The 24,711-nt window shown below is 52.0% G+C and overlaps 1 protein-coding gene across 1 annotated transcript in view; it reads right to left on the bottom strand.

The window, feature by feature from the left end:
• LOC131917080 (rho GTPase-activating protein 23-like) overlaps positions 1-24,308 on the bottom strand; it is a 33,383-nt gene extending 9,075 nt beyond the window's left edge. The window contains exon 1 of the mRNA XM_059270718.1: positions 24,180-24,308. Within this exon, the coding sequence (XP_059126701.1) occupies positions 24,180-24,242 (63 nt within the window). The 5' untranslated portion in view covers positions 24,243-24,308. The remainder of the gene's footprint in view (positions 1-24,179) is intronic.
• Positions 24,309-24,711: the final 403 nt, after the last annotated feature.

Here is a 24,711-nt window from a genome sequence, read left to right as displayed (position 1 = left end):
GTGTCCTCCCCCCACACCCTGCCCGCTTCCTCCCCCACTGCCGGAATCACGCACCCGCCAGCCCCTCCCAGCCCACTAAGTGGACCAGCTGGCAAAATCTATCCCACTTATCTTCCTAAGGGTCCCTGCCCAGGGGCTCAAGGCAGCACCCCTAAGGAAGGGCACCCAGAATTCTAAAAAGTACTTCTAATTGTGACCCTTCTCTTAGTGGTAGATATCCACGATGGATTTTTGGGGGGGAGGGGCACAGGATATTACTATGTGGCCTTGGTGGCATAGAACTCTCTACACAGCCCAGGCTGGCCTTGAACTCACAGTAATTCCTCTGCCTCAGCCTCCTGAATGTTGGTATTACAGGCATTTATAACCATTCCTGGCTCAGAGAGGGTTCTTAGTACTTTATTTTTTTAGAGAAAGGCTTTCAAGGCTGGTCTTGAACTCTCTGTATAGCTGAGGGTGACCTTGAGCTCCTGATTCTCCTGCCTCCACCTCTCAGAGTACTGGGATTATAGGTGTGCACCACCATACCTGGGAGGACTGAAGAATGCAGACAGTTGTAAGCCACCCACACGGGTTCTGGGAAACAAACTCAAGTCCTCTTGCTGGAGAGCATCTGCTCTTAGCCACTGAGCCATCTTTCTAAGCCCCCCCCCCAAAAAAAAACCACACACTTTTCTTTTGAGACAGGGTCTCAATATGTGGCCCTAACTGGCTTGGAACTCATTTTGTAGAGTAGGCTAGCATTGAACTCACAGAGATCCACCTGCCTCTGCCTTCTGAGTGTTGGGATTAAAGGCGTGTGGCACCATGCCTACCCCGCCCCCATTTTTCAAATTATAATGACACTTAAGAGGGCAAGGAAAGAGAAAGGGAAGGCCTCACTGGTGTGTCACGGGGCTGTAGCCCAGGGCTGGCCCCACCCCCAGACCCCTCTACATTACCTTCTGGGTTATCCATTCAACTACCACACCTAGAGTGGTGTCTTGGGCCAGGGTGAGACCTCTTGTAATCTTAAGGTGCACACAGTCCCAGCTAGCAGGGCCCTTCCATCAGGAGTGTCTCCCAGCTCTTGAGGCCTCCGGGGTTCCCCGGCTCCAGACTCCGGTCCAGCCAGCTGCTCTCACTGCCACTGGTCAGGCAGTCCTCACACACAAAGGGGGCTCCTTACATGACATCAGGGGCCTGGACTTCTGAGAGGGGCAGTCATGGGCTCCCAAGCTAGCCCTCCAGGAGAGGAGGGCCGAGAGCAGAGGAACGGAAGCCTGTATAGCCTAAGCCTGGTCACCAGGAACCAGGGAAAGGGAGGAGAGCTGTCCCGGAGCCCAAGGGTCAGGGACAGAAGGAGGGAAGCTGATAGCGTTCGGAGCCTGCAGCTCAGGAAGCCAGGGACAGGGCTCAAGGTCAGCCCCGCCTGCTCTTCCTTCCTCCCCCTGCTCAGTGCCTCCTCCCAGACCTTAGGTCCCAAACCACAGGTGACCAACAAGGGCCACACCCCCAGAGAACCATCCATCTGGTCTCTCACACCACCAAACACAGACCCAAAGCCACCTGCGACCTCACACACAGGGACAAAGCCACAGTCGGGGCTATCCTAGGCATGTGGGCATGTGATAAACAATGCCGGCCCACTGGCCTAGCCTCCTCCCTCCAGGGTAGTGCCTCCCGGGCCTCCTCCACCCTTTAGCCTCATTCACATCCCAGCTCCCAGCTTCAATAGAGCAGAGGCCCCTCCTGACATGCCCTAACAGGCCAAGTTGACAAGCAGGCCGGGCAAGCTCCAGGCCAGCCCCTCATTGACACACCAGCACCACCAGCAGCAGCTGGGACCCCGTGCTGCTCTAGACAGCTAGGACTAGGTGATTCAAAAGGTCTTCCCAACCCATGCTGTCCTTCTCAGACCGCTGTGCCCAGGGTTGAGATGGTCTGTGGACACACCATCACGGCCCACCCCTCTCAAAGTGGGTCATAGCCAAGAAAGAAGAAGGCTGGGGCAGGGGGCAGGGAAGCATTTTCTATGCCTGACATCCAATCTGTTCAGGAGAGATAGGGACAATGCCAGACAAGAGTCAACACATGAGCCCAGAGTCCTCAGTGATAAAATGGAGGCGGACAGAAACTTTCACCCAAAGGATGTTGGGAAAAATAAGTCAACTAAAAAAAGTCACTGGGCGGTGGCAGAGCATGCCTTTAATCCCAGCACTCGGGAGGCAGAGGCAGGTGGATCTCTGTGAGTTTGAGGACAGGAACAAAGCTACACAGAGAAACACTGTCTCAAAAAAAGATATGTATATATATAAAGAAAAAGAAAAAGAAAAGAAAGTCTTAGTTGGGTGTGATAGTACATGCCTGTAACCTCAACACTGGAGAGGCTGGAAGACAGTGTGGGGCTAGCCTGGTTATACAGTGAATCCCAGGCCACACATGCCTATACAGTGAAGATAATTTAAAAAAAAGTCTCAGTAGGGGATCCAGAGCACACAGTAGGAGTTTGAAAATTTAAGTTTTTTGATAACCAGACCTGTAGATACTCAGCTAAGTTTGTACAAAACATCGTGATACAGCACACACTTTCAGAGCTTGACACTCAACCGCACACGGTGGCACCATGGCCCCTCCCACAGCCGACCCAGCCTTTTGGTTTGTTTGAGACAGGGTTTCTCTGTGTAGCCCTGACTGTCCTGGAACTCACTCTGTAGACCAGGCTAGCCTCAGACTCACAGAGATCCACCTGTCTGTGCCTCCCAAGTGCTGAGATTAAAGACATGTGCCACCACTGCCCACCACCTCCACCACCCCAAGCTGATCTGATGCTTTTATGGGCTGAGAAACACTGCCTTCCCTCAGAGGGGAAGAGAGGCCCACAGACCTGGCTTCTGGGCCCTTTGGGAATGGGCACCATGAGTCCCCAAGTGGAGGCTGCTCCCAGCAGATGAGGAGCGCGGAAAAGGTGCCAGGCTGGCAGGACTACCAGCCAGCGGGAGAGCCGTTTCCAGCCTCGGTGACGCCAAGGGAGAGGGGCCCAAAGACAGTGTCTTTGCTCATGGTGGGAAATGAGCACTTATAAAAGAGGGTGAGCCTGGAGTCAACCACAAAGTAAACACCCGGGCCATTGCCAAGGCAACCACAGGCAGTGTGGGACAGGGCCCACACAGTCCCCTCCACCCAGATGCCCCTTGGCTGTCTTAGGTCTTCTGGGTGTCCTCTCCGGCTACGCCTCCCTGAATCAAACTGGCAGCTCCCGGAGAGTGAGGGCTTGTTGCCTCGCGGCAATGTTGGGGTCTCTGGAAGACCAGGCCAGCATCTCTCTGTCCTCGGGGTACCTCTGCAGCCTCCTTAAGAATGAGAGTCATTGTTTTTCAGAAATGGATTTGCCCTAGAGAGCCTCTGTCCAGGGTAGACTTTCAGAAAATACTAGGCTGGCATGAGAGCTCAGTCAGTAAAGTGCTGGCCTTCAAGAATGAGGACCCAAGTTCAAGCCTAAAGAACTTCAAAAAAAGTCCCGATGTAGCAGTGTGTGCTCAAATTCCCAGTGCTGGGGTAGGTAGAGACAAATGGATCCCCGGGGTTTGCTGGCCAGACGGCCCTAGCCTACTTGTTGAACTCCAGGAAAATGAGAGATCCTGTCTCTAGAGAGATGCATGGCTCAGGGGCTAAAAGCACTTGCTGTTCTTGCAACTGACTTCAGTTCAGTCCCCACTAGCCACAAGGTGGCTCATCAGTTCCAATTCAGGATCTGACATCCTCTTCTGACATCCACGGTCACCAGGCATACATGTGTTGCACATACCAATACACATGAAATAAGCTATTCTGGAACTCACTATGTAGACATAGACAGGCTGGCCTCAAACTCAGAGATCCACCTGTCTCTGCTTCCCAAATGCTGGGACTAAAGGGGTGCATCATCATACCCAGCAAATAAATAAACCTTTTAAAATAAAACAATTTTAAAAAATGATTAGGTGTACAGTGACCAAGAAATGGTAACCAGAAGTTGTCACCCAGACTCTACACAAATGCACACACATGTGCGCCTAGATACACACACACATTTTATGACAGGAATGTTATGCCAGCATTCAAGAGTTAAAAACAGGGAGATCACGGGGTGGTGGCAGTGGCGGCGGCGGCGGCGGCGGCGGCGGCGGCGGCGGCGGCGGACGCCTTTAATCCCAGCACTTGGGAGGCAGAGGCAGGCTGATCTCTGTGAGTTCGAGGCCAGCCTGGTCTACAGAGTGAGTTTCAGGAAAGGTGCAAAGCTACACAGAGAAACCCTGTCTCAAAAAAAACAAAACAAAAAAACCAGGGAGATCAGAAGTTCAAGTTTATCCTCAGTTACATGCTGAGTTTGAGGACAACTTCTGGTACTTGAGATTCTGTGAGCATGGGGCAGGGAAGAGGATTATTTGGATGTTAAAAAAGGATGTGGGGGGCTGGAGTGATGGCTCAGTGGTTAAGAGCACCGACTGCTCTACCAGAGGACCTAGGTTTAATCCCAGCACCCACATAGCAACTCACAACTGTCTGCAACTCTAAGATCTGACACCCTCACACAGACATACATGCGGGTAAAACACCAATGCACATAAAATAAAGATAAATAAATTGTTTTTAAAAAAAAAAAAAAAGAGGTCGGGCGTTGGTGGCGCACGCCTTTAATCCCAGCACTCGGGAGGCAGAGGCAGGTGGATCTCTTTGAGTTTGAGGCCAGCCTGGTCTACAGAGTGAGTTCCAGAAAAGGTGCAAAACTACACAGAGAAACCCTGTCTCAAAAAACAAACAAAAAAAACAAAACAAAACAAAACAAAACAAAAAAGAGCCCGGTGGTGGTGGCAGGCGGATCTTTGTGAGTTTGAGGCCAGCCTGGTCTACAGAGCGAGATCCAGGAAAGGCACAAAGCTACACAGAGAAACCCTGTCTCAAAAAACAAAAAGAAAAGAAAAGAAAAAAGAAAGAAAGGATGTGGGGAAATTGAAATAGAGGGAATATATATGTTATATGTTATATATATATATATATATATATATATATATATATCTTACATGTGATATATTATATATATAATGCAGCTGATGTGGGGAACAGTATGGAGCTTCCATCACAACTTCAATCTAGAATTACCATATGATCCAGGAATTCTACTTCTGAGCACAAACTCAAAAGCACAGCAAACACTATCTGTAGTCACATGCTCACAACAGTATTCTTGGCCAGGCATGGTAGCATACAGCACTTTAATCACAGTACCTGAGGTGCAAAGGCAGGCGGATCTCTAAGTTCAAAACCAGCCTGGTGTACATTGTGAGTTCCAGGCCAATCAAGGCTGCAGAGCAAGACTTCGTCTCAATAAAATAAAAAAAGACACATCAGTATTCTTCATAATAGCCAAGAGGTGAAAGTGATCCAAGCATCGTCTACAGATAAGTGAGTGAACAATATAATACATGAGTGTGATCAGATACAGTTTATCAAGCCGGGCAGTGGTGGTGCACATCTTTAATTCCAGCACTCGGGAGGCAGAGGCAGGCAGATCTCTGAGTTCGAGCCCAGCCTGGTCTACAGAGCGAGTTCCAGGACAGCCAGGGAGGGATACAGAGAGAAACACTGTCTCCAGAAAAAAAAAAAAAAAAAAGATACAGTATATCAACACAGTGGAATATTACTCAGTCTTAAAAAGAAATGGAGTTTTGATGCAGGATTCAACAGGGATATGCCTTGAAGACATGCTGAGTGAACTAAGCCAGACACAAAAAAAGAGATTCTTTTGTTTGTTTGTTTGTTTGTTTGTTTGTTTGAGACAAGGTTTCTCTGTGTAGTTTTGGAGCCTGTCCTGGATCTCACTTTGTAGACCAGGCTGGCCTTGAACTCAGAGATCCGCCTGGCTCTGCCTCCCGAGTGCTGGGATTAAAGGCATGTGCCACCACCGACGGCGAAAGAAGAGATTCTTAGGAAGTACATTGTATGTCATGCTTAGATTCATAGAGACAGGAAGCAGAATGGTGGCTGCCGGGGACTAGCGGGGACTAGAAACTTACTGCTTTAATAATTACAGAGCTACAGTTTGAGATGGATGGTGGTGACGGGCCAGTGGTGGCAGGGACAATGCAAAACACACTAGTGTCACAGAGCTATACACTCAAAAATGGTTTTGTGAGGGGCTGTAGATAGCTCAGCAGTTAGGAGTGTTCACTGCCCTTCCAGAGGGCCCAGGTTGGGTTCCCAGGACTCGTCAGGTGGCTCACAACTGCCTGTAACTCCAACTCCAGTTAGAACTGTGACCTCTGGTCTCCACGGGCACTTGTACTCGAATGTACATGTGTACACCCCACACAGACACATAGACACAATCGTTTAAAAATCTCTTAAAATGCTTTAGATGTTAATTTTGGTAGGCCTGGTTGGCCTGGAACTCACTATGAAACCAAGGCTAGCACAGAACTTGTGGGGCTCCTCCTGCCTTTGGCTCCTAAGTGCTGGGATTAGCATCTGGCTCATAAATTTTATATAAATTTGTCAAAATTGAAAGAATTGGAAAAGTCAGAATTCAAACACAGAGGAAAAATGGATTGATTTGGGGTTTTTTGTTGTTGTTGTTGTTGTTGTTTTCCAGACAGGGTTTCTCTGTGTAGCCCTGGCTGTCCTGGAACCCATTCTGCAGACCAGATTGGCCTTGAACTCACAAAGATCCTCCTGCCTCTGCCTCCTTGGTGCTGGGATTAAAGGTGTGCGCCACCATAGTCTGACTGGGGAAAAATGTTAATAGCAGCTGGTATGAATTACCACCCTTATATCTAGGAGCAGGTGGCCTAGGATGCTACATACACCTGGCCTAGAAGGCCCTAGCCAAGGTGGCCTTGAAAGACCTGGGGCTCCAGTATGCATCTTCTCAGGACTGCTACTATGCTCTTTGGGGTCCTAGAGAGAGCCACACAGGGGAAGCTTCTGGGCTGCCAGGGACCCTGACACACACAGAAGGTCCCTGCTATTGGTACTATCCTTTGCCTTGGAAACTGAACCAATGGCCCTTGACACTGTTCCCAGCCCTGCCCTGTGCTGAGGTGATGGGACTATTGAAGAACTTTTTGGCTTGGTGTGGGATCTAACCTTCCAGAGCACACACAGTCTGTGCTATGCCCCAGTGAGCCTACAACCACCTGTAACACACACACACACACACACACACACACACACACACACACACACACGGGTGTGCCCACATCATCCCAGCCCTGTCTTTGCAGCTCCGGGGAGGAGATCCTGACTACACACTGCAGGACGCAGCTTGTCAGTGCCACAGCCAGCAGAGCCCCCTGCCGGCTCATGCATGCCACATCAGGTCACGTCTCTTGGAAATGAAAGGGACAGGGTGTCATTCCAGTGGCCTGTCACCCACCCTGCATTCTCTAGGACTCTCAGCCGCTGAGGTATAACCTTCCTCCCCCCGAAAAAAAAAAAATCCCTTACAGGAGAAGGTCTCCTGTGGGACAAATCCTGTAAAACCTTGAAGCCTTCCTTTGGTCCAGGAGTACCAAGGAGGCCTAATCCCCTCTCCCGAAGAGACTGTGAGACTCCAGTCACTCCTGAAGGCAGGAGCTCCCTGAAGTACCTCCTCTACAAAATCATCACACCCATTCCATCACTGGACAGCTCATTTGAGACAGACTAGAAACTCGGTGTGAGTCACCCTCCTGTGCCCCCCCCCCCAGCTCCAGTTCTTCCTGTTGTCCAACCACCTGGGCAGAGACAACAGGTGCTCTCACTGGTTTCTTTGAGGGCAGAGGGACAGCTCAGTTCCAGTCCAGCTGAGATCACATTCCCTCAGAAGGCAGGTTTCAGCAGATTCCTAACATCTCCCCCAGGGCATGTGGGGTTCTCTGCAGGAAGAGGCTGTTAGCCTCACCTCTGAAACCACTCACCCCCTCACCTTAGCCCTGCCCAACCTGTCCAGGCTACCTCTGCATTCCCCTGTACGCTGGCCCTGCCTAATGTTTATAATGTTTATAATGTCAAATGCCTTCCACTGTGCTCCTGACTATGCCGGGGTTGGGAGAGCTTCTAGGTTGGGACCCTTGGTCAGAAAGGGACAGAGGGCATCTCTTATGTCCAGACCCTCGCCCTCAGTCAGCCCAGCTCTGCCCTAGACATGTAAGTACAGGCACAACAGAAGCAGATCCAGGTCCTCTGCACACACAGCACCTTGTGAACCTGAGCGGTGCCACCCTGATATCACCACCTTGCTCCCTGACCCAGGCCACAGATGGATAGGGACTTCTACACTCACCCATGGGACACTGAGGGGACAGAAGGCTGGGAGACAGGCCTACATCCACCCCAGCATTCAGGAGGGGACACGTTTAGCACCGGCATTCACTTTGGTCCTTCTCTAGGTAACATCAATGTTGTCAGTCAAGTTCACACAGGTTTTCTTTGCTCAGCAAAGTTACTGGGAAGGCATTCTAGGAACGGATAGGTGGGAGGTGTCATCCACCTGGCCTCCTGCCCACCATTAGGGTGGACCCTGCCCCCAAAGGCCAGTGAGCCAGCCCACTTCCCACTCACACCCACTCTGGGCTACTTGGTTTCCCTCTGGGAGGTCAGTCTAGGCGATAATATTTTGGCCAGCAGGCCCCGGAGGACACACCTCCAGCCTCCACACACACCACACCCCCTTCCATGTGCTACAATCACCCTGGCCTCTGGCCTCCTTCCAGTTCCTGAGAGCGCTCTGCACCCTCCCAGCCTCCGGCCGCTGCAACACGCTGCTTTTGGAATGCTCTGTCACCTTCCTCTCCCTTCCTGCTTCCCCAGCCCTCACTCAGATTCACGTCTAGCCACCTTGGAGCTCCCAGAATTAATGTCTGGCAGCACACCAGCTCCAGGTGTCTCGGCTGGTAAAGGCACTTGCAACCAAGGCTGAGACCTGAGTTTAATCCCTGGGCCCCACATGATGGAAGGAGAGAAGTGACCCACAAGTTATGCTCTGACCTCCACATGTGTCCTTCCACTCCACACAAAATAAAACTTTTTTTAAAAAAGTCACTGCACACACATACTGCCTTGTGCTCAATGCCTGGTCTCTGGGTACCCTCTCAGGACATATATGTTTATGAGGCTATTTTCACCTGTATCCCCCTTTAGCTGGGAGTCCTCAGGACTGTGTCTGCTTTGAAGTGACAGCATGTGGTCCAGGTGGGCAGCAGCACAATGTTTCTGAATTGGGGGGAGGGGGGTAAAGAATGCTCTCCTTGCCTGGCGGTGGTGGCGCACACCTTTAATCCCAGCACTTGGGAGACAGGGGCAGGCAGATCTCTGTGAGTTTGAGACCAGCCTGGTCTACAGAAGGAGTCCCAGTATAGCCAGGGCTATGCAGAGAAACCCTATCTCGAAAAAACCAAAAAAACAAACAAACAAAACCCACTCTCATCACTAGGGTGACTACCCCTCTTCCCTGGGGGCCCACCTGGAACAGAAACTGCTTCAACTCTTTATGTTGTTTGTTTTGAGATAGGGTTCCATGTAGCCCAGGTTAGCCAAGGATGACTTTGAACTTCTTTTTTTTTTTTTTTTTAAGATTTTATTTATTTATCATGTATACAGTGAGTGTTCAGCCTGCAGGCCAGAAGAGGGCACCATATCTCATTACAGATGGTTGTGAGCCACCATGTGGTTGCTGGGAATTGAACTCAGGACCTGTGGAAGAACAGCCAGTGCTCTTAACCTCTGAGCCATCTCTCCAGCCCGACTTTGAACTTCTGATCCTCATGTCTCTAGCCCTCAAGTACTGGGGGGAGCATAGGCTTGTGCAACCATGCCCATGCTTCAACTTTTTGTCCTTTTTTGTTGGGAACCACATCCAAAAGTGGGAGCACTGGAGTACAAAGGTGGGGGGGGGGGTGGCAGGGCACACACAGACAGGAAATCCGCTTCCATCCTCTGTAGGCATGCTTTGTCCTCACATTCGGTGTTCCAGCCACCAGTGCTCCTGACCTGGTCTCAGACATGCTAGACACAGCATTCACCCATCTCTTCCACAGGCCCCTGTCTCCTTCCTATGACCCCTGACTGGCCTCCCCATCCTCAGATATCAACCTGGCAGCTGAGGGGTGGACCTGGCCAGGTCCCACCGTGTGTCAGATCCTGCCAGGGACATCTTCTTTGACAGGCCAAGCCTAGACTCTTGGCCACTTTATCTCATGCCTCTTCACTGCCAGTTTCTCCCTACAGGCCCAGAACAAAGGGGCACTGGTGTGGGCCTTGCTTTCCCTATGTGCACAGGCTACCAGGAGGCAGCTGAGCCAGCAGAGAACTAGAAAGGCTGCAGGGATAAGGTGGGAAGGCAGCGGGGAGGAGGGGACAGAGCAGGGCAGAGAGGGATGGTCCAGCCAGACGTGAGGAGCGATAAATATGCGAAGTACGCCCGCCCCGGAGCTATGAATAGTGCAGCCAGGCTGCCAGGCGGGTCGCAGCCTCCCGCCCCGCCCCACGGAACGAACTGCACCGGGCCAGAAATGAGGTGAGCGCCCAAGGGGCGGAACCTGCTTCTGCGACGGGGCTGAGAAGTGAACCTGAGAGGCGTGGCCGCCCAAACTAAGAACAACAGGCACCTCTGATTGGTGGGTCCCTGACCATCGGAAGCTTGCGCAGAAATGGACACTCTACCCAAGCAACGCCCATAAGCTGGAGCGGCTGCGTTTCCCAAGCCTGTGTGCCCCTTAGGATCATCATCAGTCACCAGTCACCTCAGAGCAGAGCCTCAATGGTGCCACGGGGCTGCCGGAGACCTCCCCGTTCCTATCACTGCCCAAATAAGGCTCTGCTTCCTTGAGACGTCATCCCTCACTACCTTAGCTCCAGGTCAGCCTCGCTTTCTTGGAGTTCACAAGTCAGAGCTCACAAACAGCTGAGCACTTAGGAAATGACATCGAACCAGCCCCTGCCCCAGAGGTACACACGTTAAGCTTAAGGACAGGAGAGTCGATCAGCGGCCCTACCCTACCCCCTCTTTGTCCCCAAACAATTCAAATTTCAGAGACTAATCTAGGACAATGGAAAGGTTATCACCAAGAGGGGCTCTGGGTGGAGGGGTTGGCACCCTAGGTAAGAAGAAGCCTGGGGGCTCGGTCTCCACTGTGTAACCTGGCCTCAGCCTTTCCCTCTCCAAGCCTCCACCTCCACAGCTGTGAGGGATCCTGCAGGGGACTCAGCCGAATGCCTGGCATCCAGGAGCTGCTCAGCGAATTTTAGTTCAGCAAGTCCCAAAGGATTTGCAGAAATTAAAAGCAGTCCGATTTTATAAAGATCAAAGAGGTAGACATGCAATAAACAAAGCAGATGTGGACATAGGGTTTAAAAAAATGCCTAAGCTGGGGACGTCTGTACCCCAGAATTGGGGATGGGTGTGGGGACAGGGATCACCAAGAACTCAAGGCCTGGGACACATAACGAGTTCCAGGCAAGCTTGGACAACTTAGACTCTGTTTGAAAAAACAAAAACAATCAGCTTGAGAGATAGCTCAGTGATTAAGAGTACTGCCTGCTCTTCCAAAGGACCTGGGTTCAATTCCTAGCACCCACATGGCAGCTCACAACCATTTGGAACTCCAGTTTCAAGGGATCCAATTCCCTCTTCTGTCTGACCTCCTCAGGCACCAGACACACACATGGTACACAGACATACAGACAGACAAAACACCTGCCTGCATGTATAAATAAAAATAATAATTAAAAAAAAACCACACCACCACCTAAATAAATAAAAACATATATATATGAGCTCAATCCCCAGAACCCACAAGGTAGAAGTTGAGAACTGCCTGACCTCCATTTATGTTCTGCGGCACACACACATAAACACAAAAAGTATATAAACATATCTATAAACACACACATCTAAATGTTGTACCTGTCCTGTGGTCACTGCTATATTGCCTAGCACAAAGGTGCAGGGGAGGGGCTGGGTGTGGTGGCGCAGGCCTTTAATCCTGGCACTCAGGAAGGAGGGGCAGGAGGATCTCCATGAGTTTGACGCCGGCCTGGTCTACATAAGTGAGTCCAGGACAGCCAGGGGAAGGTGTCATCACTGGCGACGCTAGAGTGGACCATGCACTCATTGCAGTTGCAGACAGGGTTTGTTCTGCATGGGGCCAGGGACCTCAGGGTTCATCTTTCTTTTTCTTTCTTTCTTTTTTGTTTTCTTGTTTGTTTGCTTTGCTTTGCTAGACAGGGTTTCTCTCTGTAGCCCTGGCTGTTCTGGAACACGCCCTGCAGACAAGGCTGGCCTCGAACTCACAGAGCGGCTTGTCTTTGCCTCAGTGCTGGGATTAAAGGCATGTGTCACCACCTCCAACCATCCCAGGGTTATATCAGTAAACACAGGCTTCTCCAAGACGCTTCGAGAAGGCTTCACCAAGGCAAGGTTTATCAGTGCTGGAACAGTTAGCATGGAATGTCCTGGCAGTAGTTAGTGGCTTGTCCAACACAGACAGCTAGAAGGCGGAACAAACTGGGACTCACGTCCATGTCTGACTCTCAGGCTGTAAGTGGATGTGTGTTTACCAGAGCCACCTGCAGGGATGGCTGCCCTTCCTGACCTTGCCAGGCCTCCCTTGATCCCAGGTCATGGCTCTGGAGTAGTGGGCCTAGGCTGGGCTGTGGGAGGTGATCACCCATGTGCTTTTTGTCAGGCCATACAAGATTTAGTTTGTTCTGTTTTTATAATAAATAAACAATTGTGCAGTGGTGGCCTTTGAACATCCACCCAGCAGAAGGTACTTTACTAAAGAGTTCTCACTTAGGACTGGAGATAGGGCTCATTTGCCGGAATTCCTGTGTAGTGTGTACAAAGCCTTGGGTTGGGTTCCCAGCACTGCATAAATCGGCATGGCAGTATGCTCCAGTAACCCCAGCACTGCATAAACCAGCATGGCTGAATGTACCAGTAACCCCAGCACTTGGGAGGTAGAGGCAGAAGACCAGAAGTTCAAGGTCATCCTCGGCTACCTGGAATATGCTAGACTCTGTCTAAAAAAATAAATAGTAATACTAATTTCCAGGGCTGGAGAGACGGCACAGAAGTTAAGAGCATTGACTGCTCTTCCAGAGAACCCAGGTTTGATTCCCAGCAGCCACATGGTGGCTCACAACCTCTCTTCTGGCCTCTTCAGGCACCAGGCACATACATGGGTCACAGACATACACGCAAGTAGAACATCCACAGACATTACATTTTTACAAAGTTAGAATAATTTTTTCACCTGTTGGCTGGGGAGATGGCTCAGCTGAACAAGAGCATCTGCTCTGTACGCACAAGGACCTGAGTTCAAGTCCCTAGAAATCATGCTGGGGCACAGGTGCCTGTGCAGGGCACTGACGGAGCGTGGCCGGGGCCTGCTGGCCGCCAGTCTAGCTCCAAGTTCAGTAAGCGATCCTGTCTCAAGGGAACAATTCAGAAAGTGAAGGAGCAGGGCACACACAGTCTCCTTTGGCCTCCTTAGTAGCACCTCCCCCCACATGCGTATAGATCACACATCCAGGAAGAAAGAAGAGGGAAGGAGAGGAAGACACTCACCCACATCTACATGTGCACATACACCACACACACATGCATATAAGTCACACATATGTAACACACAGGAAGGAAGAAGGGGAGGACACACACACACACATGCATATAAGTCACACATATGTAACACACAGGAAGGAAAAGAGGAAGGATGAAGGGCAGAAGGGGAGGGTACACACCCACGTCTACATGTGCACACACACATGTCTACATGTGCACACACACACACACTCGGGAGGAAGAGAAGGAAAGAAAACATGACTCAGCTTAGGAGCTGGAGCTGCAGCTTGGTGGTAAGGCCCTGCATCTCAACCTCAGGCGTGGTAACAGACAGTGAAGTGAGCAGTCACACCACAAACTGGCTCTAACTGAGTCCCAGGGCTACCTTACCAGCAACTGCCTTCATCGGTTTTTGTTTTGTTTTTTGAGACAAGGTCTCACCATGCAGATGTGCACTACCGCTGGGTGTGCCTTTAATCCCAGCACTCGGGAGCAGAGGCAGGTGGATCTCTGTGAGTTCGAGGCCAGCCTAGGCTACAGAGCGAGATCCAGGACAGGCACCAAAAACTACACAGAGAAACCCTGTCTCGAAAAACCAAATAAATAAATAAATAAATAAATAAACCTAAAAACAAATTTTTAAAGCAATAAAGACACCAAAGAAGGATATTCAAGGGCCACTACAAGGTGCCTGGATATTTATAGATTCAAAAGTGAGCTCCTGAGAGGGCAAATAACCTGTAACCCCAGAACCCAAGAGGCAGAGGCAAGAGGATCCCCTCAAGCTCCAGCCCGGCCAAGGCTACACGGACCCTGCCAACTGAAACAGTAAATAAATAAAAACACCACCTTGTAAGGTCACTCAGGACCCAAACTGAACCAGGCCTTTCTGAATCGATAATGTGTGTCTGTCAGCCGCCTTGCCTTTAGTCCGCTTTCTGTGTCTGCTCCACACTGTTCCTTTGGTCTGCCTGGGTGTTTTTTCAACACTGGTATTTTAGGGCAGGGGGCCGTGAGAACATTCTGGACTGGCAGGTAATGGAGATGGGAATCTCACAAGCCATGTTTGTGAAATCTTAGTGGAGTCTTTTTGTCTGGCTTTTGGGCAATAGGAAACACAGACAAGGAACCCCTTGAGGGCAGGGCTGTGTGGAGCCCAGGGTTCTTACAACTAATGATCACCCACGAAATGAAAGCTGGTTTGCTTGAAGATCTGGCCACTGCCCACTTTTTCCCAAGCACCGAGCCTCCTCTGCCGCCCCAGGCTGTAGTCAGGGGGAGGACAACAGGAACACTGTGCCAGCCATGCCTGAGAATGTCCTTGGCAGCCCCAGGCCATGCCTGGTCCCTCAGATGAGCTAGTCCCTAGCACTGAGGAACCTGGGCCTCTGGGACCAGGTGCAGGAGTCAAAGGCTCCAGGGGAAGGAAGTGAAGTAACTCTCACACCAGCCTGGGTGACCTATCCCATCGCTCCCTTCTTGTACACCTGCCCACCCTCAGCTGTCCCCACAACGCCCCAGGTGCAGCAGGGCGCAGGAGCCCAGGGCCAAGGTCTCATTAGAGCTAATGAGAGCTCAGCTGTGTAGATGCGGGCTCAAGATACAGGGAGCAACGCAGAGCCCCGTCCCCTCTGGGAGAGGAACTTAGGCCACACCCCCAGAAGACTCCTCAAGTCGAGTGAGGGCAGTTCACGCCACTGATGACACTTTCGGAGGACTGTGGCGTCACTGGGCAGTTTCAGTGTGTGACCATCACAGCCTGCTTGCAAGTCTACTCTCCTCCAGCTTACGAGGCAGTGTGACCTGGTGGACTCTCTGACATACACTCCAATCCTCTGTTGAACCTCACTGTGCCTCCCATGGCTGCGTAGTCAGGATGCCAAGAGAGGCCGCACACCATCAGGGTGGGGCAGGGAGCTTACCTGGCTGGACACGTTTCCCCTGCCCACCGCTCAACCCCAATGCTCAGGGTGCCCTTTCCTCAGCAAACCTTGGAAACCCTGCTCCTTCTTTACCTGGATCTTTTCTCTTTCTTCCATTCTTTTTTTTTTTTTTTTTTTTTTTTTTTTTTTTTTTTTTTTTTTTAATTCAAGCCAGGCACAGTGGCACAAGCCTTTAATTCAGCACTTGGAAGCAGATCTCTGTGAGTTCAAGACCTCACAGAGATGGAGCTGAGGATGGTGCTGAACTCCAGTCTCCCTATATCTACCTCCTGAGTTCTGGGATACAGGCAGGCACTCACTACCACACCCAGTTTATACAGCTTCCAGGATCAAACCCAGGGCTTTGTGCACACTAGGCAAGCACTCTCCCACTGAGCTAGCCATTTTCATTTCCAGAGTCTCAACTACGTAGCCCAGGCAGGCCTTGAGTTTGTGACCCTTCTGCCTCAGCCTCATGTGTCACTTCGTGTCACCAGACCTGTCTCTCCCATCAGCTCTTGCGGTCCTGTCTCCCTCTCTGCCTCTAGTCTTCCCAGCCTGCCTTTTCTCTAGGTCTCAGTTTCCTTAAAGGAAAGATGAGGGGGGGCAGGTTGGGGAGTTAGCTCAGTGGTAGAGCGCTTGACCTAGCAAGCGCAAGGCCCTGGGTTCGGTCCTCAGCTCCGGAAAAAAGAAAAAAAAAATTTGCCGGGTGGTGGTGGTGTATGCCTTTAATCCCAGCGCTCGGGAGGCAGAGGCAGGCGGATCTCTGTGAGTTCGAGGCCAGCCTAGGCTACCAAGAGAGTTCCAGGAAAGACGCAGAGAAACCCTGTCTCAAAAAACCAAAAAACCAAAAAAACCAAAAAAAAAAAAAAAAAAAGGAAAGATGGGGAGACAGGGAAGGGTACCCTAACTGGCTGTTCCTCCCTCCTCCCTCCTGTCCTCCCCTGTGCAGAACTATCACTGTCTCCTCATTGATAAAGAACTCTGGCGAAGCACAGGGGTCTTCACTCAGAGGTGGAGGTCTCTGCTCAGAGGTGAGGGGTCTCCAGCCTTTTAGAGGCTCTAAGGAGCGGGAAAAGCCCCTATGGCCCAGATCCCCACTCCACCTCTCCCTAAGCTCTGGGTCCTGCACTCCTGCCCTAGTCTCGCAAGCAGCTCTCACCTCAGTGTAGGAATTAAGGGAGAAGACAGTGCTGGTTTACTGCTGACTGAAAGAAGGCCAGCAGCCGGTAGAACGAACTCTGCCCTTTCCCGAACTGACACCTCTGTTATCACTGAGACCCCCGGTACTTGTCCTCCCACACAGCTCCTACATGTCCCCCAGCCCACCACATTCCTGGGGCCCACAGGCCTCCTGCCCTATGGCCATGCCACAGAGGCCAGCAAGCCCTTTGCCCGGTCTGTCCAAGCTCCCTCTCTTCCCAGGGATACAGAGGCTGAGCTTTGAAAGGGTCACTTCAAAGACAGCCAGTCTGTGGAGAACCCAGCCAGACCCAGGGCCAGCTCCTCCGCCAGATTCCTGGCAGCTGTTGACAAAGGCTCCACTGTTTCCCCCGACCCCCAGACGCCCCCAAATGCACTGGGCATAAGGCTTTCTTTCCCCAGTTCCATTCCTACAGGCCAGACTGCTCGAGGGAGCAGCTGGGGCCCCTGCTACATGAGAGGCTGTGCTGGTGGACCAGGGATCTCTCCCTCTCCCTTGGTACTCAAACCCAGGATGATCAGGTAGCCTCCAGGACCAGTGGCCCAGGTACCTCCCTGCTCCTTGGTCATCCAGTCTTCCTGGCTCTATAGTGGCCTCCCACCTTCTCCAGCCCACTTCATACTCACACCAGGCCTTCCAGGTGACTTCCCAGCAGCCTGTCAGGGACATCTGGCCTCTGAGGGGTCACTTAGCCGCAACCATAGTGGCCAGCCCTTAATACTTCTTCCAGACCAGGCAGCTGGCCCCAGTCTCCCAGTGTGCATGAGCCCAGGAAACAGCTTTTACTACTGTAACAGAGCATAGATCTCCAAGCAGGGCCCCGGGGGGTTCTGGGCTGACCTTTAACTCAATGCCAGAATTATCACTAGTCCACATCATTACGCACCAGGGCCTGAATACCTCCAGTGATGGAGACCTCACGACTTCCATGGCAGCTCACTTCCTCTTCAGATAACTCTGGCCATAAATGTTTGTTTTGTTTGTTTATGATGGTGTCTTCTGTAGCCTGGGATAGCCTCAAACACATTATGTAGCCAAGGATGATCTTGATCCTCTTGCCTCCACCTCCCGAGTGCTTTGATTATACGCTGGCACCATTGTGCCTGATAAAGGCTGGAGCTCAAACCTAAGGCCTGTGCATGCTAGGCAAGCACTGTAATGTCTGAGCTATATCTCAGCTCCTCTGTATGTTTGGTGTTTGGGTTTTTTTTTTTTTTGTGTGTGTGTGTGTGTGTGTGTGTTTATTTGCTTGGTTGGTTGGTTTTATTTGCTTTTGAAACAGGTCTCACCCTGTATCTCAGTCTGTTCTGGAATTCACAGTGTAACCAGTGTTGACTCTGAACTGGTGGCAAGCCTCCTGCCTCCCATCAGCAGGGCTTGGATTGCAGCTGTGAGCTAGCACATCCGACTAAAGGGCTCTACTGAGCCAGATGTGCTGGGGTTACAGCTCACGGATTCCAAGTAAGCCTGTGTTCTCATTTCCACCCATTGATCATTATTTGCCTAACAATGGCTGCTACCGATAGAGACTGGCCTGATTCCCCTCACTCAGGCCTTTCAATAGGCTGATAGATTATATCTGAGGTAAGAAAATGGAGGTCAAGAGATAGGGTATAGCTCAGTCACAAAGTGCTTGCTTAGCACACATAAGCTTCACGCTCAAGCCTTAAGTCCACATGAAAGAGAAAATGGAGGCTAGTGTCCAAAGCCACACAGTAAAGATGGGGTAGAGTTAGAATGTGAACTAGGAAGGATAAGGCCCAACCCATACACTCAACCACAGGGTGCTCCAGACTCCCAACGGCCTGCAGGGGCATACCAGGCCCAGGCCCCAGTGTCTCCCAGGGCCGGTCTGCTGGGTCAGAAGACAGAACGTCAAATATCTCCCAGTACGCAGGTCCCTAGGAGCAGATGAAGTTGTAGCCTGGCGGGCCTGACTGACTAATGCTACTTCAGACCAGGAAAAGAAGAACAGAAAGGAAGGTGACCCGATAGCCCAGGCATGTGAGGGTCAGAGGAAGCTGGAGATGTCCCTGGGCCCGAGGTTTAGGACAGATGCGAGCTGGAAATCCAACACCTGTTGCTTGAGAGATAAACAGTTGATAGCAGCCAGGCTGGATGATAGAGGACTATAATCCTGGAGCTGACACACAAGGATGGACTTTTAAGAGTGAGTTCAAGGCCAGCCTCCCTAACTTAGCAAGATCCTGTCTTAAAATAAAAAGTAAAGGGGCTAGACAGATGGTTTAGTAGTTAAGAGTGCTAGCTGCTCTTCCAGAGGACCTGGGTTCGATTCCCAGCACTCATATGGCGGCTCCCAACCATCCATAATTCTAGTTCCAGAAGATCCGATGCCCTTTTCTGACCTCCACAGGCACTAGGTCCACATGTGGTACACAGACATAGATGCGGGCAAAACCCTTACACATAAAATAATAAAAATAAATTTAAATAAAAGTACCAGACAGTGGTGGCGCACGCCTTTAATCCCAGCACTTGGGAGGTGGAGACAGGTGGAACTTTGTGAGTTTGAGGCCAGCCTGGTCTACAAAGAGAGTTCTAGGACAGTCAGGGCTGTGTACACAGAGAAATTCTGTCTCAAGAAACCAAAAATAAAGAAATTAATTAGATTAAAGTAAAAATGGGGCCTAGGCATGTAGATGAGAGAGCACTCATCTTAAATGCACAAGACTCCAGATTCAAATCTCAGTTCTAAATCAGGTGCGGTGGTACCTGCCTTTAATCCCAGCATTGGTGAGGTACAGGCAGGAGAATAAAAATTGATGGTAATGGGCTGGACATAGAGCATGTAGGCAGTGTACCCTGATATCAATCCTGATTGAGCACTGAAAATGAAAAAAACAAACAAACAAACAAACCAGTTAAGGTCTAAGACAGGCCTTGTCCTAGACACACTCAGACCACCTCCAACTTGACAAGAACAGAACTTCCCACTGCCTGAGCTAAACACCTCAGGGCTGGGATGGAACACAGGCCTTTGAAAGCCACAGACCTTCCTCGCCTGTTTCTCAGCACCTTCCCCTCAGAACTCAGAGAAATGAAGAGCCAAGGAAAAGCTAGAGAATCCAGGAGTTTTGGTGGCAGTGGCCCCTGGTAGCCTTGGAGGGCAAGTGGTGACAGAAGCCACCAGAGACTTTTCCCTTCCTCTCTAGGTTTAGCTGAAGTGCAGACAACACAGCAATACTCCCAGACTGTCTTCCTGGGACCCTAACCCACCTACGTGCAAATGCTGGGTTACAGGGTTCTGTCACACATTGTCTCACCATTCATGAATCCAGTTAGTCAGCCAGTCAACAAACAGTCTCTGGGCTCTGGCTAGGTGCCAGACTGTGTGGTAACAAACATGACACCTTTAGGCCATTGGAATGAGGTTAAGAGCATGGTCAGTTCCTTAGCCCTGTCACCCACTCCTGTGACCGACCGTAGGAAGTCATGGAATCTCTTTGTATCAGCTGGGATAGCAATAACACACCTGCCCAGCATTAAGCCCCATGGAGAGATTCTAGATTGTTTTCTTGCCTTTGAGTAACTCTAGTCTGACAGGGAGACTGACAAGTCTCCCATCCCAATGCCAGGGAAAGAGCTAGGCCCAGGTCACACTGGGAGACCAGTGGGGGAGGCTTCTGGCTTGCACTCTGCAAACATTTATGGAGGGCTGCCCTGTGCCAGGCCCTGTGCCGGGCACTGGGGACACAGATGAACAAGACACATTGTCCACTCATCCCTGCCACACCCCCAGGACTCAGTCCCAGAGGCTAGCACTGGTGAGGGCTGGGGGGGACACAGTGCCACGGACAGCCCCTCTGGGAGCCTGGGGCTCAGAGGACCTAAGTACTCATTGGCTACTCACAGTCTGAGGGGCATGACACAGTCTGGCATCCTTTTCCCCTTTAGCATGAGAAGTTAAAGAAGATGGGCCCTTTGGTTTTGATCACTCTGACAGGTAATAAATAACACCCCCCTCCCAAGGGCTCTAACTCTACCCATGTCCAAAGCCAAGGCCATCTGGGCCTGATGTCTCCCTGAGATGGTGGAGAAGACACTCTCCCGGTACTGCCTGGCACTGCCCTGCTGACGCACTGGCACAATTTCATGAGAAACAGGGGCCTAGATCTGAAGGCGGGTTGTTTGAAGGCGGGGGGGCGGGGGGGTGAGCATAGGGAGAGGCAGTGCCAGCTCCCACAGGCCCTATTCATGACAGAGTCCGGGTGGCAGACCAGGATAATTAAGACCAGGCTTTGTCTAAATCCCTGACCAAGCCAATACCTCACCTTTGAACCCCTGCAGCCAGCAGAGCAGGGCTGATGCGCCACCAGGAGAATGCCAATGGACTGCCTGCCACAGGCCTGGAGCGCTTGGGGCTAGCCTGGGGAGGTGGAGAGGGAGGCTGAAGACTGAGGAATGGATGCCCCACCCACAAACACTGAGGGACACCTGAGGCTGTGCCATCCTGATGACCAACCAAGACAAGCAAGCAAACTCCAATGCGGCAGGAGGAGGATTCGATGTAGGCTCTACCAAAGGGGCACAGAAGTGGGGGCTGGGCAGTGAGGGCCAGCCATGACTCTAGAACCTGGGGGGTGCCTTCCTCCCTGACTGTTCTCTCTCTTTCTCTCTCTCTCTCTCTCTCTCTCTCGATTTACGATTTATTTATTTATTATGTATACAGTGTTCTGCCTACACACTAGAAGAGGGCATCAGATCTCACTATAGATGGTTGTGAGCCACCATATGGTTGCTGGGAATTGAACTCAGGACCTCTGGAAGAACAGCCAGTTTTCTTAACCTCTGAACCATCTCTCCAGCCCCTGACTCTGTTCTTTATGAACAACGCAGCTTTGGCCACACTATTAGCTCACTGTGCCTCGGTACCCTCAACTGTAAGATGGGACAATGACAAACAATACCAACCTTGAGGTGACACTTGTGACAATTACGAATCCTGACCCCAAACACAGCTATCATTGAGGAGGCTGAGACAAACAGTTAGCCTGGGCTACCCAGCAAGAGACTCTGGCTCAACAAAACAAAACAAATCAACAAAACAAAACTAGCATTAACATATATGCTCATGTGAATATATTTGCATGTTCTCTGGGTCTCTCTAGACATCTGCATTGGAATCCAGCATCACAGGAATCCACCTACTGGAGGACAGATCCCTGTACCATCTCCAGGCTGCCCTAGGGTGCTATAGCTCACAAACCTGTCCCTGGAAGTTCTTCTGAATAGCTAGCCCCAGTCTCTCACCCCAACACTTAGTCCAGTCATCTACTCTGTAGTCTCGAACTCACAGAGATCCACCTGCTTCTGCCTCCTGAGTGCTGGGATTAAAGATGTGCGCCACCACCGCCTATCATTATTATTATAGACAGGGTCTCTCTATGTAGCCCTGGCTATCCTGGAACTCCCTACATAGACCAGGCTGGTTTTGAACTGCCTGCCTCTGCCTCTGCTGGGATTAAAGGCATGCACCATACCTCGCTGTAGTCTGCCTTTTAACTTTACACAAGAAGGGAAGTTTCAAAGTATCCTTGCAATGAGGCATGAAGCAACCCACTGCCCACTCCCACACTGCCCTGCTTTGTAATACCACACCCTCCCTCACTCCCACCCCCAACCATGCCAACATCACTGCATCCTTTCGTCATGAGTTCAGGGTTGCCCGGAGAGAAGACACAGAAAGCCTCATCCACACTACCCACACAAAAGGGTTGTTCCCCAGGTCCAGCTCCTTCATCTCCAGCTGGGAACCATACAACCTGCCCCACCCCAGCAGTATACAAGCTTTCTTCCTAATAACCTATCCATCCCCAGACTTTATTTATACCCACCAGAACTCAGGTTCCAACCCAACAATACCACCAAACCTTTAGGTCAGACCCTATCTGTAAAATAGGCACTAACATTGCCAGGCATGATGCCTCACACCTCTAACCACGGAGGCGGGGGGGGGGGGGGGGGGGGGGGGGCAGGTGGCTGAATCTCTGAGTTTCAGGCCAGTCAGGGCTACAGAGGGAAACCCTGTCTGGAAAAACATACCAATAACATAACACTTTTCCTACACACTCACGAGGGCTTTGAGACCCTGGAATCGAGCATTGCATGGAGGGGATCCACTGTTACCATGTGAAAGGAGAAGGTAGGGCCTAGGACACAGAGCCTTGGAGTTCCCAGCCATCTGGGGGTGGATCGAACCACACGTGGGCAATGGGAAAAAGCCACCAGGGCTGGGGGCCTTTGGGCCAAGTTTGCAGGCCAAATGATTGGTTCTGCAATAGAGATTCAAATCTCCTGCCGTCAGCGTTGGCCACTTTGGAAAATGGGGCTGTTGCCCTGGCAGAGGGGAGAACCACATGGAATCAAAGGCCACCCACCAGTAGCCCACAGGGGGGTAGGGGTGGAGACAGTAAGGGGTCAAGGATGAAGTACGCGCTATTTGTGGGGGGAAGAATCCATCCGAAGGACTCCAGCCTAATGACCTCCCCTCCCGCCCCCTGTCCATCCTGAATTTCAAGTTTATAATTAGGAAACACACTTTGGCTGTAGGGAGGGGTAGAGAAGCCGACCGAGGGAGAACTTTAATATATGCAGTTCAGACACCAGAGTCTCCTAAAGAGTTTGTGAAGTACATGCCCGCGGGACCAACACCCCGAGGACAGGAGCCCGTTGGAGTGTCAAAAGAAGAAGCAGCTCAGTTCTGTCCTTGACCCTCAAACTGGATCCCAGGGAATGGCTTTTCCAAATTCAGGAAAAACTACTGGCCAGACAGTGTTCAGCCCTTCAGCTTGTACTGCCACTGTGAGCTGGGGGGTGATCGAGCGGGACCGGCAGCCAGACTCCAAGGCAGGGGACTGACCCTGTTGGGAAGGTGAGGGCCCCTCCCCAGCCTCAGCAGCTGGTAGATGAAAGAACCCAAGCAGAGCAGCCCAGCGCTGAGTAATGCCCCTGGCACCCCGCTCCCGGACCCACCCACAGCCGGAGCGGGCAGAGGGGAGGGCCGGGCAGGGCTGGGGTCCCAGTCCCGAGCCCCGCAGCCCACAGCGCAGTCCCACCCGGAGGGGGCGAGCCGAGGACGTCCCGCCCCAGGACCCCTCCCCCACTCCCTGTGGCTCCAGCTGTGCGGGGGCCTCGCCAACGGAAAACGAAAACTCGGGCAGAGGAAACGGCGGCGGGCGCCCCGCCTGAAAATCCCGGACAAAAGGCGCGGGCCTCCCACCCCTGCTGCCCGGCCGCCCAGGGCCTGGCACCACCACCGACTGGGTGGCCCTGGCCCGGTAGCCCCGGGCCCGTCGGGGGCCCCTCGCACGGCGGTCCCAGCCAGCCTCTGCCCAGCGCAGCTGTCCCTCCTGCCACTCCCCAACGGGACACCAAGTTCCCGCAGCGGTGCCCACCGACGGGGGCGCAGTGACCCCAGCCCGGACATTGCCCCTGGTCCCGCCCCAGCCTGGCCCGAACCATGAGCCCTCACCTGGGGGGGCCGGGGCTCCGGACGCGGCGGGATCCCGACCAGGCAGAAGGCGACTCCATTCATCGGGCCGCAGTGGAGGCTCTGCGGCCAGGGCACTGTTGGGGGCACGGGCCGGGGCCCAGGGGGCGGAGGGCCGGGAACAGAGGGGCGGGGCCCGAAGGGGCGTGGTCTACGTAGCTCCTCCTACCTACTCCCACCCCGCCCCACAAGCCACGCTCCAGACACGGCACAGCCAAGGGCCTTTCCACATGCCGTTCGGAAAAGTAAAGAGAACCAAGACAGGGATCTACGCCGACCGTGAAGCCAAGGGCCAGAAACGAACCTGGCCCAGCGACGAGGTCTCAGGGAAGCCTCCGGAGAGAGGGCCTGCAGGGGGCCTGCTCAGATAGATGTTGAATGGTGAGCATAGAAAGAGGATGAGGGCACCGAACCCAGTGATAGCACCAGGAAAGGACGCTAGAGAGGGTCGGGAACGGACCCAGAGGTCCAGAAAGCCTGTGAGTGGCGGAGACAGGATGAAGCCACCTCACCT

This window comes from Peromyscus eremicus, chromosome 8a (assembly GCF_949786415.1).
Source record: "Peromyscus eremicus chromosome 8a, PerEre_H2_v1, whole genome shotgun sequence".
Classification (NCBI taxonomy): domain Eukaryota; kingdom Metazoa; phylum Chordata; class Mammalia; order Rodentia; family Cricetidae; genus Peromyscus; species Peromyscus eremicus.
This window is presented reverse-complemented; position numbering and strand designations above follow the sequence as displayed.